The sequence below is a fragment of the Scyliorhinus torazame genome, chromosome 1 (genome assembly GCF_047496885.1).
Source record: "Scyliorhinus torazame isolate Kashiwa2021f chromosome 1, sScyTor2.1, whole genome shotgun sequence".
NCBI lineage: Eukaryota > Metazoa > Chordata > Chondrichthyes > Carcharhiniformes > Scyliorhinidae > Scyliorhinus > Scyliorhinus torazame.
Window position 1 is genome coordinate 198,454,530 of NC_092707.1, and position 18,057 is coordinate 198,472,586.

At 44.0% G+C, this 18,057-nt stretch overlaps 1 protein-coding gene across 2 annotated transcripts in view; it reads right to left on the reverse strand.

Annotated features, from left to right (window-relative positions):
- Positions 1–2,096: 2,096 nt before the first annotated feature.
- LOC140418355 (ephrin type-A receptor 7-like) overlaps positions 2,097–18,057 on the reverse strand; it is a 906,389-nt gene continuing 890,428 nt past the window's right edge. For both annotated transcript variants that reach the window (XM_072501830.1, XM_072501826.1), the window contains 2 exons: positions 16,367–16,537; positions 2,097–8,591 (listed from right to left, as the gene is read on the reverse strand). In XM_072501830.1, coding sequence (XP_072357931.1) covers positions 8,477–8,591; positions 16,367–16,537 — 286 coding nt within the window. In that variant the 3' untranslated portion in view covers positions 2,097–8,476. The remainder of the gene's footprint in view (positions 8,592–16,366; positions 16,538–18,057) is intronic.

Below are 18,057 nucleotides of genomic sequence, written 5' to 3' on the forward strand. Positions count from 1 at the left end.
AGTAATTCCCCCTTTACAACATTGGCTGCGCTTTGCTTGTGTCCAGTGTGTAATGACATTGAATACATATTCTTCATAAATGGTAGGGCTCATGTTTTATGACAGGCGGAGCGTAGAGAGGCCACCTTCTCTCAAAATCTACATAAATACAGGATCACTATTCGTGGAATTAAAAAATCGAACTACAAAACAGACTGTTCAAATTCAACAACAGATAGGCGGGGACGCATGTGCACACACAATTCAAATTCCATACGCTGTACATTATTTTGAGTCCTCATCGGGCCTCTCATCACTTCAGCTTGAGGCAACACGGCAATCACGGTCCCAAAATAATGTCTGCATTTTATTGCCTGTTCTGCCCTGTCCACTGACCGACAAAGGGGCTTCAGTTTTTCAACACATCTTTGGACTAACATATTATATATTTTGCCAAGTGCTTTGTGTGTTATCCAAGCTTCGCCTAGTTACTATTTTTTTACCACTTACTCCACCACAATTCAGTTGATTTAATCCCTCAACAAATTAGAAAAATATATCGCATTTTTAAATATATTTTACATTGCTTCACACAAAAGTAATGAATATTTTAAAAAAAAGAAATCTGAACCAACCTGATTTACAGCATCATTGGTTAGAAGTCTTTCTCCCTGTTTTGTATAAGCCAAAGAGGGGCAAAATTTAATTTCTGTGCAGGACACAACCAAATTCTAACCAGTGTATATTGTTTTTCAGCGATGATGCAGCATTTACCTCAGTAAGTATCCTGTTGTGCACAAACGTCTGGGCTGGCATACACTGAAACCCATTGCTATTGGAACTACAGCTGTCCCCCGACAAGGGAGGCCCATTAATAGAAACAATTGGCCAGTTCAAACTCGGAAATGCTTGCCCCTTAATTTACAAATTTACATGATGATGGTGTGTGCCACCCAATACTGAACCATTGCAGAAGGTTTCATGTGAGATGACGGCCATCTTGTGACCCTATGGTTCTCTGGGAAACTGAGTTCATTTTCCATTTGAATGTATAGGCCAAAATCTTCTGTCCTCGTTCGCGGCTGAGATTTTTCAGTGTCGCTGAGAATGAATGGAGCTTTAGCTGGAATGCCAAATGCTCCGTTCTCACTCGCAATGGGTCCCGCCACGAATGAGACTGGAGAATCCCACCTATAAATTTGAGACATTCCTTTAATAGCTGGTGCTTGACAAGACAACTGCTTCAAAGGCTCTGTCCCACACAAAATAGTGAAAATGTAAGTCTGTCCTCAAGTGGTTGAACACCTTGATACTTCCTGTAAGTGACTTTGTTAAACCTCAGTAAAATGATTCCTTCATATTTGATTTTAGATTATAAAGTACCCCAAAATCAAGAATAAACTTGTATTTATGTGTCGTGTTGCATCCTCAAGATGTTTCACAGTAATCGATCGTGATTTACTTTTCTGAAGAATGGTTACTGTGTTGTTGGTGAATGTGGCAGCCAATTCACCCACATTAGGGCTGAATAAACAGCATGCTGGAAGAATGACTGGCTTGATGGTATGGTCAAGACATCTAAGAACTTCTGTTTATCTGGGAATAGATGCAGATTCAGTTAATGTATCACTGAAAAGATGGCCTCACCAGAAATGCAATCCCTCTGTACTGCATTGAAGTAACAGCTTGGATGTATTCAACTTCCTTACTTAGCAATCAATTTAATCTACTAGGTTGGCCATACAGACCACACAGACTGGATTGGTTGTTGTGTAGGGACTGTACCAAGTTTGATGCTACCAATACCAATGAGAAACATATTGCATCTTGAGCGTATTCTGATACTTTGCAATATTTCCCTACTGGGTTACAAATGGATGTCATGATAGCTCATGTGGAGGGGTAAATTTGTCTGTATACCATTGCATGGACTCAAATCGATTCCCCAGGACAGACAGGGCTGCAGGCCACAACCAGCAGCTCCCAAGTGCATGTCCTCAATTATATCAATGAGGAACCACCATGTGGGTGACCAATAGACAAAATGCTGGAAAATCTCAGAAGGTCTGGCAGCATCTGTCGATCTGTATCTCTCCCTACAGATGCTGCCAGACCTGCTGAGATTTTCCAGCATTTTCTCTTTGGGTTTCAGATTCCAGCGTCTGCAGTAATTTGCTTTTATCACATGTGGATGACACAGGTCAGTCTGTCCCCAGGAATTCGGCATAGCCTACCTCGCATTGCTTTGAAGCCGGGTTGCACAAATTAATTTCTCCCTCCAGGATGTCTAAAAACTGTGATTACTGAAGAACATACTGGGTTTCATCTGGCCAAATGACTGTTAATTGTGTCTTGAATTATCACTTATAAAAGCTTCCCCATTACCAAGGTTAAACTGACTGGCCTGTAATTGCTGGGCTTATCTTTACACCCTGTTTGGAAAATGGGCATAGCATTTGCTATTCTCCAGTCCTCTGTGCCATTTCTAAGTCTCAGAAAGTCTGTAAAAGTATGGCCAGAGTCACCACAGATTCCACCCTTATTTCCCTCGATGTCCTTGGATGCATCTCATCCAGCCCTGGTGATGAATCAACTTTAAGCAGCCAATCTAATGCCTCATCTGTACCAAGTTCTATCCTATTAAGTGTCTCAACTCTCCCCTGGTGTGTTCCAACTTGGACTGCATTTTCCTCCTTGGTAAAGACAATACAATGTTTCATTTAGTACCTGAACCATGCCCCCCATGTCTCCATTTATAAATCTTCTCTGAAGCACCCAATAAACCCTCTCCTCCTTTTGCCATCCTCTTACTATTTATGTGCCTCTTGAAAGCTTTGGAATTCCTTCATGTTAGCTGCCTGACTCTTCTCATACTCTCTCTTTGCAATCATGGTGACCTTTACTGATATGAGCCTTTAGCTTTTTTTTATTCCAGATGTATTCAAATGGCTGAATTAAAATTCCCCAGTTGCAATGGTGAGGCCTGAGCTCAGTTACTGGCTCATTAATCCAGGTTTACAGATTACTAACCCAATAGCATCACAATGGTTGGATAGCCACACTGTAGTTAAGAGGCCAACTCTGCTTTTGGCATTCCATTCAGGGCAGGGGCTGGGTCCTCAAGGAAAAGAGTTTAATCAGAGAGCCAGAAGCTGCGGCCTCACAAGGAGAGGTGAGCACTGCTGAAGCATGTCGGTGACAATAGGGGCGCCTCAAAATTAGGAGCTGTCAGAAGACGCATGAAAATGTAAAAATAAGTAATGGCCCTATCTGGCAGGCCATCATTGTGGAGGGAGACATCACTTGCAGCTGTGGCCATCTGATCTCTGCAGCTAAGAGTTGAAGGGATTTAGAGGATTCACCAATGGTTACTTGACTTGCTTCTTGGATGCCTCTCCAGGTACCTTCCGGGCTTCAGCTTGAGGAAGGGGCCTGTGTGATGTGGGGAAGATCCCAGCAGTGACAGTCCCCAAATTGGCCCCAATTGACCAAGCGTCATTACTGGTAGGTAGCCTCTGTCATGTTGATCTCACTTATGACTAGATTTGTGGGAGTCGGGAAGACAGCATGGAGCTGACCAAACAAGCCCATTTCAGATTTTGTTCCTGGCCTCTTTCACCTCTGTATTCAGGCTATCCCGGTGCTGAATGTTGACAAGACTATTTTCCCAGAACGATGGTGCAACTTAATCTTGCACAAAAGGTTCCGACAACCTTCTTAATAGTGGGTACCAATTAATGATTTGCTGGAGAAGGGCATCTAAATATCTTCACAACTGGGACATGATGAGGGTGCAGAAGGCCATAAAATGGAGTAAAAGTGACGCCAGAACAATTGGAGAGGTTGTACTTTTCCTCATCACATTTCAGATATGTGAGTTGGCTTGGCTCTGAGATCACACTTGTGTCAAAACCCACTGCGGGATTTGAAACACAACCCAGGCTGACATATTGGTGGAATATTGAGTAAGGACAACAATGTAGGAGATATCATCTTATAGATCAGGTGGAGACTGTGTCTGCCTGTTTAGGTGCAAGGAAAAGGTTGAACATTTATTGAAGGGAAAGGGACTTCTGTTTCAAAGTTCTGGCCAATAGTTATCCTTTAGCCAGTCTCATTATTTTTGTGGCACCTTGCTGTGTGCAAATTTTGTTTGCTGACAGGCTAAAAAAATAATGAATCAATTGACTGAAGTGTTTGAGACATCCTGAGTATGTAAAAAGCATTGTATAAATACAAGGGGTGGGATTCTCCATTCCGTCGCTCCCATTTTCAGGTGCGGCTCACCCAGCTGGCAGCGGGATTCTCCGTTCCGGCAGCAGGCCAAAGGGGTTTCCCATTGTGGGCACCCCTGCACCGTGGGCGTGAGTGCGCTGCAGACAACGAAGAATCCAGCACAAGTTCTTTTGATATCCCTGATGTAGTAATGCAGGCATGGTAGCCGTAGGTATTTAAAGCCCACTAATCACTGTGCTTTGATTTACCTCTTTCACCCTGCTCAGTATTGGGTTGTATGCTACACTAGGACTGTTGGATTTCAACCAGATTTCTTACAAATGAACAAGTGTATGACGCCCCATTGTTGGTGACCACGTTATATATTGGAACAAGTCTTTGTTTAATCTGAGAGCAGGTTCATAGAACAACTGCTGCATTTCATTCAATTGTCATTACAGCTTAAGAGCAGAATTCAAAATAAGTAATTGCTGTAGGAATCAAATTGGTTCAGCCTTTAAAAGAAAATTCAATATGCTCCTATATGCATCACAAATCTTCAGAAAATTCCTTCTCAAAAACACCTTTTTTCCTTCAGTCATATAACTCCTTAGCTTTATCAAGCACAATGAATTAATGAACAGGAGCTGTGCTAGAGCACGCCAAGAAAACTGGCCGCACGTGCCAGTTGAATGAACCTGCGATTCCCATTAGCCTTTGGCCAGGCACCACTGACCCAACCTACGCATTGCTGTGTTGCCATGTTCTGGGATAGTAAATCAGAGAGGGAGGTGGCACACAGGGGCCATTTATCTTTCATCAATAAGTGAACGATCAATTTCAGTCATGTAACTGTGGCCAATTCCAAAGTGAAGACAAGGCATTATGATGGAAAGTGCATGGAATAAACTATGAGAGCAATTGTTCTATTTAAGTAAAAATCCTATCATTTGCAGGTTGGAGATTGGGAATTTCACAGCTTCCCATTGCCTACTTTTCCTGAAAAGTAGAAGAGAAAGTATTCCTGGAAAACGGAATTATAATAGATAGGTGCTTGATGGCCGGCACATTCATGATGGATCGAAGGGCCTCTTTGTGTGCTGTAAAACTCTATGACTCTAAAGTTGAATTCCAGCTCAGTCAGAATCTGAGCCCGGATGGATATGAAGCAACAATGCTTATGAGAGCCTAAGGTGACGTGTGGGGTAGAGAAACAGGGAAACATAAGCCCCGTGGTCATATTAAGGATGTCATCGGTAGAAACCAATAAGTGGAACACCAAATAAAATAGGGTCAACGATGAAACTGCTTCTGACTGTGAAGAATTCACTTGGTTACTCTTATTGAAACTAAAATGGAACTAGTCCAATGTTGTTCATGGCTACCTCTTGTGCCAGAACAAAAGCTGAAAACTCTTCAGATAAATTGCACTGACAATGCAAATGGAAACAGATTAGGAACAGGAGCATTCGCTATTAAATATTGAATCGACAATGAAAATGGTTGTAATGTTTGCAACTGTTGTACCTCATGCAAATGAACACATCAATGGGCACTAGATAATTAGGCAGTGGTGCGCAGACAAGGCTGAATGTTGTTTCACACTCGGGCACATTAAAACACAATCTCTGGAACCCACTTCAAGTAAAGTAAATGAGGAATAAGCTTTTTTCTATCCTCGATCACAGCACCTTATATTGAGCTCAGACCATCAGAGATCCACACCACTATCAGTTCAAATCATTCCACTTCCGATGCAAGGGTTATTTTTTAAACAAATGCAATGAGAGTTTAATTTACTGATGGCAAGCGATTAGATAGATGCTAAACAAATTATTTTATGGATCTTTTTCCACCACTGCGCTGCCATTGATGACCTTCACTGTTTAGAATAGCACTCGAAAATGCCAACCTATTTAGCACAGCTTTGTTTCATCATTCAGAATAGAACTGTATTCCAGCTTAAAAACATTCGCACTCATGAAACAGTTGAGAGTACATAGATTAAATTGCGTTATGGGTTAGGTATTGTGGTGCTACAGGTTGGTGATCACTGCAAAGATTACCTATTTCGCAAATATTTGAGATGGAATTAAATGCATCTTACACTGAATATTTGGTTATTAAATTATATCAATTTCTCTCCTTCACTTGACACAGATTAAACATTTAATGAAATTAGTGTTTGCCCAAGAAATGAACACAGCGCTTAGAAAGCATTAAGAATAGCCAGCGTTTTAATCAAACGTCTCTCATATTGTGATGTAATCCTCCCTGCCACCCTGAAGCAACTGAAGGAGTAAGATTCGGTCAAGAAACAGTAAAGTTATCAAGATGAATGAAATCAAAATCCTGAAAAGTAACATCTCTGGATAGAAAGCAAACTTAAAAGAGGTCAAATTCAGAACAAGCAGGAACCATGCCCAGTCCCTTATGCAATGATGCACATGTCTGGAAAAGTGAAGATAAATATAACCAGGAGTGGAGTTTAGGCTGGACAAAGGATTGTGCTTGAAGTCCTAACCGAAACTGGGGAGTGTAAAATGACTGTTGTGACTTCCCCAGAGATTAGCTCTTGACATTAGCTTACTGAGGACAAAAAGGGAACAGAAACAGTCCTAGATCTGGAAATAGGATCATTATCTCCAACATTATCGTCTGGTAGCCCTGGTGAGAAATCTGTGAATAGGTGTGGGAAAGTCTTTACGGACAAGTTGGTAGATGAGGCTGCTTTAATACAGAAAGGTCAGTGTGGATCCAGTAAAAAGACAAAGCAGAACATGACAAACATGGAAATGAATAAGCGCACCGTGGGCAACTGCAAATGGTCTTGAGCGTCCAGGAGTTCACTTGGGGGCTATGCAAATAACTTTCACTCAACAATGTCATTGTCACTGAGTCAATTTTGGATCCAATGTGCCACTTCCCCTTGGATCCCATGGGCTTTTACTTTTGTGACCAATCTGCCATGTGGGACCTTGTCAAAACCATTGCTAAAGTCCACGGAGGTTACATCAAATGCATTGACTCTCCTTATCACCTCTTCAAGAGAGTCAATCAAGTTAGTCAGACACAACATTCCCTTAACAAATCTACACTGACTATCCTTGATTAATCCATGTGCCTTTAAATAATGACTTATACTCTCCCTCAGAACTTTTTCCAATAATTTGCCCGCCACTGATGTTAGACCGATTGTCCATGTGATGACCCATCAATAAAACATGGCCATGAATTGTGTACACAAATTTCCAGAATGAGCCTTCAATGCAGTTGACACAAGTCTTTAATGTTTGTTATTTGAGTCCGATTTCCTCTGGTTTGATGAAGCCTCCAGAATAATTTTAAATTTAATGAACAGTCTTAATAACCCCACCCCATTAACCTTTATAACCTTTCACGTCCTAAAGGTCTGGTCTCCTGTGTTTTAGAAAGGGGAGTCCAAGGTTTGTTGCCCTGTATCAGGTATAGTTTAGCATTTGGATTTGCCGTATATTGAAGGCCACAAGATGTATTGCTGATCAACCTGTAGCAGCTGGATACATTTTTTTAAGTCCAGCTCACGGCTATTTAGTTATGAGACGAAATTACCCAACAGAATAAACGCGGCCTATCTCAGACACATGCTAAGCAGTTAAACCTTTAGGCAGCCAGACCAAGAATCATATGGACATCTCATTCTCTGAGACTCTGAGACCCTGTGCTGCCAAGACTAAAGTGCTAGGCAAGAGGTTTACACACATACACACCTCACAGCCTTAAAAAGCTGGGCACATGAGTTATATGACTGAAGATGTTTTCATTGGTGGTATTAGAACATATAATCCTGGATACTCAAAGAACTCCAACCGAAGGTTAAAACAGGATTTCTCAAGTCCACGCTGTGATGGTTTAAGTTCACAATCTGAGTGACACAGAGTGCCTGCACCAGCTCCGGATTTATCAAAACGAACAGTGTTTAGCAAACCACAATGATCAAAGGTAAACAGAGCCGATGTAGAAAAGGTAACTTTGACACTGCCGCTTGCATCCTATTCTTTTCCATGTTCCAGGAATGCCATGTGGTCGGTTGACTGAGCAATCGTTTCCAAGATACCCCTTGCTGAAATCATTTTATATATTAAAAAAAAATGAATATAAAGATTGAGTCTTGGGTCCTCTTCCCTGGCCACCCCACACGCACTGGTGTCATCTGGTAAACACACTGCTTTCGAACTAGCAGTTTGTGTTGGCAATTTGTCAAGAATGCAGTTTGCAGAGAAGACCTAGGTGGATGCCGCTGTCAAACCTGAACCCCTCGTCCATGCATTTGTATAACCTGTGCTCGGAGAGTCTGAATGCTGCTCAGGATTTGTTTCTGGTGCTCAACACATGTAATCCCCAGGCTCATTACATCCCTGTGGAAAAAAAAACACACAGAATTTAGTGCTTGCAGTCTGCTGCTATTCATTCCCATTACAGCCACTAAGAACAGCTAGCGATTGAATGAAAAGCACAGCTAAGTATAATAATCATACTGACATAATCAGCATGTACAAGTTCCCATTTCTAGTGGCACTCCATCCATTAAATTACCTGCCACAGCCTTTTATTGAAATCTCTCACAATTGACCAAAACTGAAAAGATCAGAATAGACTTGCAACGCATCCTGAAAGGCTGATGGCTAAAGCCCGCTTGTTGGGTGACAGCTTCAATTGAGATGGATGAAGCGATACAGGCACTGAATTTGGGGGGCCTGATATGTTTCATCAAGGTCAGGCAGATTTGGATGAGAAGAATGACCCAAGTGATCACATACTTCTTTTGCATGCTCACAGCAAGCTTGTATTACAATTCCTTTATATTTTTTTCACAAATTGATTGTTCCGAAATACTTTTCTCCCTGTGTTTTTTCCTTTTTCTGACGGTTCTGACTATGGTAGTTTTATCACAGGCCTCTGCATGCCATGACCATGTAGCCTTGATGGTATGTACTGGTGGGTTGTTGGACTGGGAGAGGCATCACATTGGGCCCAATCCTGTCATCTGATGCGAGGGGCTGGTTTAGCACACTGGGCTAAATAACTGGCTTTTAAAGCAGACCAGGGCAGGCCAGCAGCACGATTCAATTCTCGTACCAGCCTCCCCGAACATGCGCCGGAATGTGGCGACTAGGGGCTTTTCACAGTAACTTCATTTGAAGCCTACTTGTGACAATAAGCAATTTTCATTTTCATTCATTTTCATTTCAACACACATCCACTTTAAAACAGGGGTTACATGTTTAGCAATAAGGGCCATGAACCCTGGGTATTTCCCCCCTCCCCATTTTCCATGAATCAGGGTGTAGATACAATCTGTGAAACTATCTCACAACTAACTTGACGTCCACTTCACCAACTGCTTGGTGCAGGTGAGTAATAACAGAGGAGTCCATTTTGTGACTAAGCCACTGGAGGGATAATTTGCATATTCATAAAAAACTTAACTGCTTTAAAATATAGTTGCAAGATTTTATTGGATTGATTTGATAGGCCAAATGGCCTCCTTCTGCACTGTAGGGATTCTATGATTCTATGTGTGAATGAGGGTGAAGAGGACAGTGAGTGCCGAGGGCCGTAGAGCACAACACACAGAGAATGAACCCTACTTTGTGCAATGTCTTTGGTGTGTGAAATTCAGGCCAGTGCTTGGATTGGATTGGATTTTGTTTACTGTCATGTGTAGCAAGGTACAGTGAAAAGTGTTTTTCTGCTTGAGGTAGCAGTGCAGTTTGCTCTTCTCAAGCTACTCCAGCAGGAGAAATTGGAAGCGCTAAGAATGTAAGTGTGGATGGACCTTTCTAGGCTGTGCCTTGGACAACTGCCACCAGCGTCATCTTGAGAATGCCTTGTGGTTGAATGGCTTTTCCGAGCATCCACAATAAAGTTAATGGAATAGATACAGGAGCTTGGGGAAATTGCTACTCAGCCTCATACAGAACTTGGTGCCAACTTGCTGAGTGCCAAGCAACAGGAAATTGACCATTAGGATCACATTAGTGCGAGATACAGAGTGAAGCTTTACTGCTGAACATTTTGGGTTAGGATTAGACTAGAGGCAACCTTACTGGATACGGTTATTTTCCTGGTGAAGGGGGAAGAGTGTGGGTTCATGTCTTTAGGAGAGGAGGTTCAGGAGCTGCATTTCTGGTTTAATGTTACTGCTTGTGGTTTCCCTTTCTTCGATGCCCAGAGAGTGGTGAGAATATGGTGCTCGCTACCAGATGGAGTCATTGAGGTGAATAACTGTGTTTAAGTTGAAGCCAAATAAACTGACGAGGAAGAAAGGAATAGAAGAATATGCTGAGGGAGTTAGATAAAGCGGGGACACATGTGGAGCATAAACACCAGCGTCAACCAGTTGGTCTGAATGGACTTGATGTAATAAAGTTCCTTGATTCTTTGTCAAGGATTTTTTATTGAACCACAATTGCATTTTTGGCATGAGATTTTGCTACTTTTCAACATTTATTAACTTAGGGGGCCAGGCCATGGACAAACTCTGAAACACATGCCTTTGCTTCACATACTTCCTTTCATTCAGAAGATATGCCTCAAGCTGTTAGACGGCATGAGCTGTTTTCAAGTACTGTTGGTTCGATTTGCCATTTCCTGGGAGGCAGCAGTCGTAATTTTATTTTAGAAAAGACAACCGGTTGATTATTGAAGGTTCATTTGGGGGCTGGTGACATAACATTAGGGGCTGTCCTATTGTCCTCAATTAGTGACATAAGATTACATTCATTATGCCACCTACAGTGACAATACCTGTGGATTCTAGACACTTGTTTTAATCTGCTTTACATTCTGCAGTTCCCTTTCTACATATAGAATAAAGTAAAGTCGCAATAGTCCCAGATGACCATTGGTTGCTTTCCCTATTGAGGGGGAGAACTGACTGGTGGTGATTTAACCTGAGGATCACCACACCTCAGACAAGGGGCAAGTTTGAGAAGGTGGGGCCTTCATGAATAACCTCAGCCAGTATGGGAATTGAACCCTGTTGGCCTTCCTCCAAATCATATACCAGTTGTTCAGCCAACTGAGCTAAAACTAGCTCCCACTTTCTGCATATAGCTACATATAGAAGCCTTAACATTGCCACAAAGAGATACAATGCAACATCTATTTTTCACTAAGACTGGTGGTATATCAATGGAACAGGTATGGGTAAATTAGAAAATATGGCTCAAATACAGAAAGAAAAATAACTATCTGTACCAACCTAAAAATGTTTGGGCGAGAAAAAAACCCACCATGGCCGGGATTCTCCGGTATCCGGCGGGGCGGGCCGTACCAATGCAGAGGAGTGGCGTGAACCACTCCTGCGTCGGGCCGCCTGGAAAGTGCGGAATACTCCGCACCTTCGGGAGCTAGGCCGGCGCCGGCGGGGTTGGCGTCGCGCCAACCAGCCCTGAAGGGCCTCCGTCGGCTGGTGTAAGTTGGCACAAGCGTGGGAGCACCAGCATGTTCTGGCGCATGCGCAGAACCGCTGGCGTGATCCCAGCGCACGTGCAGGAGGTTTCTGCTCTGCGCCGGCCATGGCAGAGTTTTACAGCGGCCGGCGCGGAGGGAAAGAGTGCCCCCATGGCATAGGTCTGCCCGCAGATCGGTGGGCCCCGATCGCGGGCCAGGCCACGGTGGCCACCCCCCACCCCGGGGCGGGATTCCCCCGCGCACCCCTCCCCCGAGGACTCCGCAGCCTGCCCGTAAAGCCAGCTCCTGCTGGTACAGACCTGGTCTAATCCACGCTGGCGGGACTGGCCAAAAACGGGCAGCCGCTCGACCCATCGCGGAGCGGAGAATCGCCGGGGGGCGGTCGCTGCCTACGGCTCCCGACCGGTGCGGCGTCATTCCCGCCCCCGCCAAAAAACCGGCGGCGGAGGATTCGACAGCCGGCGTCGGTGCGGGATTCACGCTGCCCCCCCGGCAATTCTCCAACCCGGCGGGGGTGGGAGAATCCCGCCACATAGCTGTATTCAAATATTAAAAATCATTTAAGTCGGTTCAAGTGTGATCAAGATTTGTTTGGATTCTCTCTTTGTCTTTGGACCCCCAAGAGCAATTTCTTGGATGAGCCAGTTCAGAGGGCCCAGGATTTTAGGCTTCTGGTATATTTTCTAAATTTGTGGTACATTTTTAGTACCTGTCCATATATTAATGGCCTAGTCGTGGGCACATCAATTTCAAAATTTGCGGATGGCACAAAACCTGGAAGCGTTCTGATCTGCTTAACAATGAATTAGATTTACAGGTGGCAAGAAAATATTTGTCAGGTATGGGGTAAGGGACAGGGAAGTAAGGTTGGCCGAGTTGCTCTAGCCGAGAGCTGGCACAGGCACAGTGGCTCGAAGGGCCTCCTGCTGGGCCGTAAATATTTAATGCTTCTCTGGTTTATTTTAAATATCAACACAAATTAAAATGGGAAAATAAGGCTTCCTCTAAAGGTGCTGAATATTGTCTGTTAATTAATTGCAAAACCAACTGAGGTTCAAATCTTTTGAAGATTCGGGCAGTATGGAATAAAAGGGAAGCAAAGGTGATCTTTACAATCAAACTGTAACAGGAGCATGGTGAGAATGAAGGCGTAAATGAAGAGTCCTATGGGAGTTGATAAGCTAAGATTGATAGGATGCTCAGCTCTTACAGTTTCTCATGGCTCATCAGGCACCAGAACCAGCCTGCCCACTCCTGCCATTTATGCCAACAGGGTCTGGCTCACCAGCCTGTCTATGACTGTGGGGACATGGCTCCAAGCAGCCAATCGCAGATATGGGCCATCTGCTGTACACGAAAGCCAGTGTAAACGGATTGTCATTGGCAGTCAAGGTCATCTCCTCATTCAGCACTTTCTGCCTCTTTATAGTCTAGCTCAAGTCTTATCTACAGTACCAAAAAATATGCTGGATCAAATAGTTTGGGTCACCATGGTGGCACAACGGCAGCATGGTGGCACAGTGGTTAGCACTGCTGCCTCACAGCACCAAGAACCCGGATTCAATTCTAGCTTCGGGTGATTGTGTGGAGTTTACACTTTCTCCCTGTGACTGCGTGGGTTTCCTCCAGGTGTTCTGGTTTCCTCCCACAGTCCAAAGATGCGCGGGATAGGTAGATTGGCCATGCTAATTACACCTTCATGTGTAGGTTATGTTGAGGGGTGAGAAGTGGGCTTGTGTGGAGTACTCTTTCAGAGGGTCGGTGCAGACTCGATGGGATGAATGGCTTCCTTCTGCACTGTTAGGATTCTATGATTCTACAAACACGGGCAACAATTTTGTCTTCCTTCCTATTGAACACCAAAGTACAGCTGGTAAATGGTACTGTATTTCCAGTGTTGAAGTGGTCACTGAACACAGCCATCCTGCAGCCTATCCTGTGTGACAGAAAGTGCCCATACATCATGCAGGGATATTTAGTTTCAAATAACTATTTAATGCAGTAAGTCTTCTGATGTTTTGAAAAGCCAAGCAGATTGTTTTTATGCAGCAACTTACAAGAGCATTTGCATACAGGATATGTAATAGCTTTTAAGGCCAGTTATTTTGCTAATTTAAACCCTTTTTTCCCAAGATTTCTTCAATTATAGCATCATAAGCATGGAGGAAATAAGGGGGGAAAAAAACTAGAGCTAAAAAAAAAAATCACACATTCCAAGATTATCACTGAACTCCAAGAGAAGCAAAAGACCAATGAGGCACTGTTAAGCTAAATTACAATTATCAATTTTATACACACAGCTTTTACAGGGCTTTAACTTCAGTTCCAAACACTAGGTATTGCTTTATTTGGGACGTGGGCATTGCACGTTGGGCCAGCATTTATTGCCAATTCCTAATCGCCCTTGAGTGGGCAGTTAAGAGTGAATCAGGAGTCACATGTAGGCCAGACCAGGTAAGGAAGGCAGATTTCCTTCCCTAAAGGACATTAGTGAACCAGATGGGTTTTTATGACAATCGACAATGGTTTCATGGTGAACATTAGACTTTTAATTCTGGATTTTTATTGAATTTCACCATCTGCAGTGGTGGGATTTGAACCTGGGTCTCTAGAACATTCCTCTGGGTCTCTGGTTTTACTAGTCCAATAATAATACTATTAAGCCACCAGCTCCCCCGACTGATTATAAAGTACAATAACATTTCAGTAGTCACAACATACAGCCAAGATATTTTAGGAGTGAAATCCATTTACATTCATTTGTGTCAACTTGTGCGCTGAAAATATTGCCTGTTCAAATAATGTTTTAAATAGCACACTACCACCATGGTGTCAGGTCATAGGAATATGTTTAAAGTATGATTGACATCTGAAGTTGATGCAGTTTGTGCTATGAATGGCATATTGTGATAATTGGATTCACTCTAATGATAATGCTGTTGGGTCAAGTGCAATGCACAAGAATTTAGACCATAAGACAGGAGCAGAATTAGGCCTCTTGGCCCATCGAGTCAGCTCCACCATTCAATCATGGCTGATATTTTTCTCATCCCCATTCTCCTGCCTTCCCCCCATCACCCCTGATCCCCTTATTACACAAGGATTTGTAGAACTGACTTTGATAAGTAAACAATGTGGATTTTTCTTCCCGCAAATTCGGATGTAAATCAGTGCAGCAGACGGCACGCATCTCATGATCCAATGAAATGCCAGGAGAGAGCTGGAAAGTTAAAAACAGAAAATGCTGGAAAAACCTACTTGGTCTGCCAGCATTTGTGGAGAGGGAAACAGAGAAAACTCTCCGAGTCTAATACGACTTCTCCAGTGGATTTGAAGGAGCATCATATGGGCGACATGAAACATTAGCTCACTGCCAGATGTTTTGTGTGTTGTTAAAAGTGCGATCAGAATACACTTTTGTTGATATTCCAATGTGTAAATCTAAATCCTCAGGGCACAAGTTAGTGTAAAAAATAAATGACCAAATCGTGATTACTTGATGTTCACTGGCAATGGATGTGTGGTTCCCGATTGCCAGTAGACACGTAGAAAATTGTTCAGAAGCTGTACTGTCAATAAAGCACATAGGGCGCGATCCTATGGCCACGCTACGCTGGAAAAGCAGTGCACCGCGGCGCAACGTGACTAATGAAAGCCGGGAGACCTCACTCCCAGGATCTACCTGGCTCTCAATGTCTCGCGAGATCCAATGTGGCCTCGTGAGACATTGTGATGTAAACCCTGCCCACATCATATTTTGGAAAATTTGCATATTAGAGCAAGACAGCTGTTCTGAATCTAATGTGCAGATACCAGAGGTAACTGAGGCTTTGGGATTCATCCGCTTCGCTTCAGAGACCTCAGGCGAGCGCCATTCAGCACTGGTCCTCATAAACGGGGACCAGACAGAATGGCACTCATGGGGGTCTGCCAGGGAATCGAAGGCCCCCAGCTGCGTGCCCTTTAAATGGTGCCCCGCTTTACTCTCACTGCACTGAGGAGTTCCGGCGAGCGGACTTCCCCACTGTGCAAAACAGGGTTATGTGCAGCCTTGGCCGCACGTTCACCATTCACTTCCCTTATTCAACACGAGCCACGTTGAACAGCCTTGTGTTTCTCGGCACTGCGAGTGCCAGAAACACGTGGCGGGATGCACTCGCACAGGGAATTTGTTCCATTTTGGGAGAATCATGCCCATAGTGTAGGCTAATGGAGGAAATGAAAATTGTTAAAGTAATGGGTGCTCAGCTCAGTCCGGTGAAAGTAGATGACTGGAATAGACTTGGTGATGCTTTGTGATCTGAGATTATGCAAGTTCATACAGAGGTCACTCTATCTCAGCCTCAATTCAGAGAGCATCAAATTTAGACAGGAGGGAGGGGAATTATTACGGTTGCTTTACGGCCATTCAATACCTTAAACTTCATCGAACACATTCCGGAGCCATGGGTCCAGGCTCACAAACTTCACATGCCTGCAGAACATGGAGTGGAGCAGTTATAAGGTTTGTTAGGTGTAAATAAATCTGTACAGGTTGTCTGGAATCTTCCAGGATAAATTGGGAGGTATGCAAGCGATGTAAGTGAACCCAGAAACTTCAACCGCAGGAAACACATCAGGCAGACGGCGAGTGCACAATACTCCCTTTCATACCTGCACTGCAGCAGAAGTGGACAGACAAATGACAATTTGTCTAAAGTGAAAGGTCACTTACTGGACTGTCATTCTCGCGACCGACTCCAGGTAGCAGTATCCGGCAGCAGTGAAGTTGTCCTTGTATCTGCCCATCTCAATAGCATCCAACCACTCGCCCACGGAGTCAAAACACGGGAACGTTGGAAAGCTCTGCTCCATGAGGGGGATATGCAGGTTCTGAGGTCTGGTGCTGAAATCAGAGGAGAGAGGTCAGTGATATAGCAAAAAGGGAAGAGTTTTTGAATGATTCCTGAAGGCACGGTGACATTTTCTGCTGCCTGTGTCCCTTCACTTTTACTCAGGGCTGTCACTTGCTCGGCTAGGAAGTGGAGAATCTGGCTTCTGAAAGGGCAGTCTGGATGTTTCCAATTGGTAAGCTGACACACAAAATTTGCTTTTCCACTTTTATGTCCCACGATGCAGAAATATCCATTGCTCGGCTTTTTATGATTTCATTATCGGAAAGGGCAAATATCTCTTGATTTCCAAGTGTGTTATCAGATAAAATCTCTCAAATTTTGAATAAAAAGCAATAAAAAAATATCTGGATACAGATCACTAAAATTCATTCAACAGTAATTACTTACTGGGTCAGCGCAGTGTTATTCCATCATGAGATTCTGGCATTTCAGACTGCTTAAAGCCCCCCAGCTCGATTCACTCAAGTGAAATTGGGCTGAAGGCTGAACACCTGTAATGACCAGTGAGTTCAACACTCAATGGTCGGGGTTTTCCAGTGCCGCCAAGCACTTTCGCTAGGTCGCCAAATTTCCTGTCCTGCCTACGACCTGGCCAATGTTTTGGAACTCTGATTGGAAATCCAAGCCATTGAATTTGCAGAAAAGCAAGATCTTTAACAGAAGATCGATGTCAAGCCGGCTGAGGCAATGCAAGGTCGAGAGCCCATGGCTGACGTTAGTTTAACAAACCCATCATGCCCCACTTTGTGAAAATGATGGAGAGGTGCCCCCGGGTAATACCCCTCCGAAAATGTAGAATATCGTTCTCCCCAATTAGAATGAAAAAAGAAGAGATTTCTGCACTTTCACCATTCACACCATTGGATGTTCCCAGGAATCATCTTTCTTTCAACTCCCACAATGATTCTGCGCACGCAACGAGCGTGCATAACTACCGCTCCCTCCACTGTAAATAGTTCTCAATTCATCTGTGTTCCCTCTTTACCACTCTCTCAAACCTCTTCGTCACAGTACAAACTTTAATCTTTCAGGCACGATATTCCAGCCACACTGCGCCAGAAAAGCAGCTGGCCGCAGCGCAGTGTGGCCGGTGAAAGCCTTACTCTAATGAACAGATTCTTGAGGTACCTGAGGCTTTGGGATTCAATCCCTTGCCTCTGGACCTCGGGCTAGCACCGTTTGGTACTGGTCCCCACAAACGGGGACCAGACAGAACAGCACTCGTGGTGGTCTCAAAGGGGAGAGGAAGCCCCCAGCTGCATGACCTTTGGGCAGGGTGATGCCCTTGATGCGCAATCAATTGCACAAAGACGCAGATTGGGTACAACTGTAGCTTTATTGCAGTCAGATGCGTGGCCTCCTGCTGCAGCTGGTGAAATGGCAGGGTAGTGGAGGTCATGCATATTTATACAGTTCTTAGTGGGCGGAGCCAGCCGACAGGGCCTACCGGCGAACCTGTAGTGCAGGTCCTACCTTACATCCCATAATACAGTGGTTCACCACATTCACG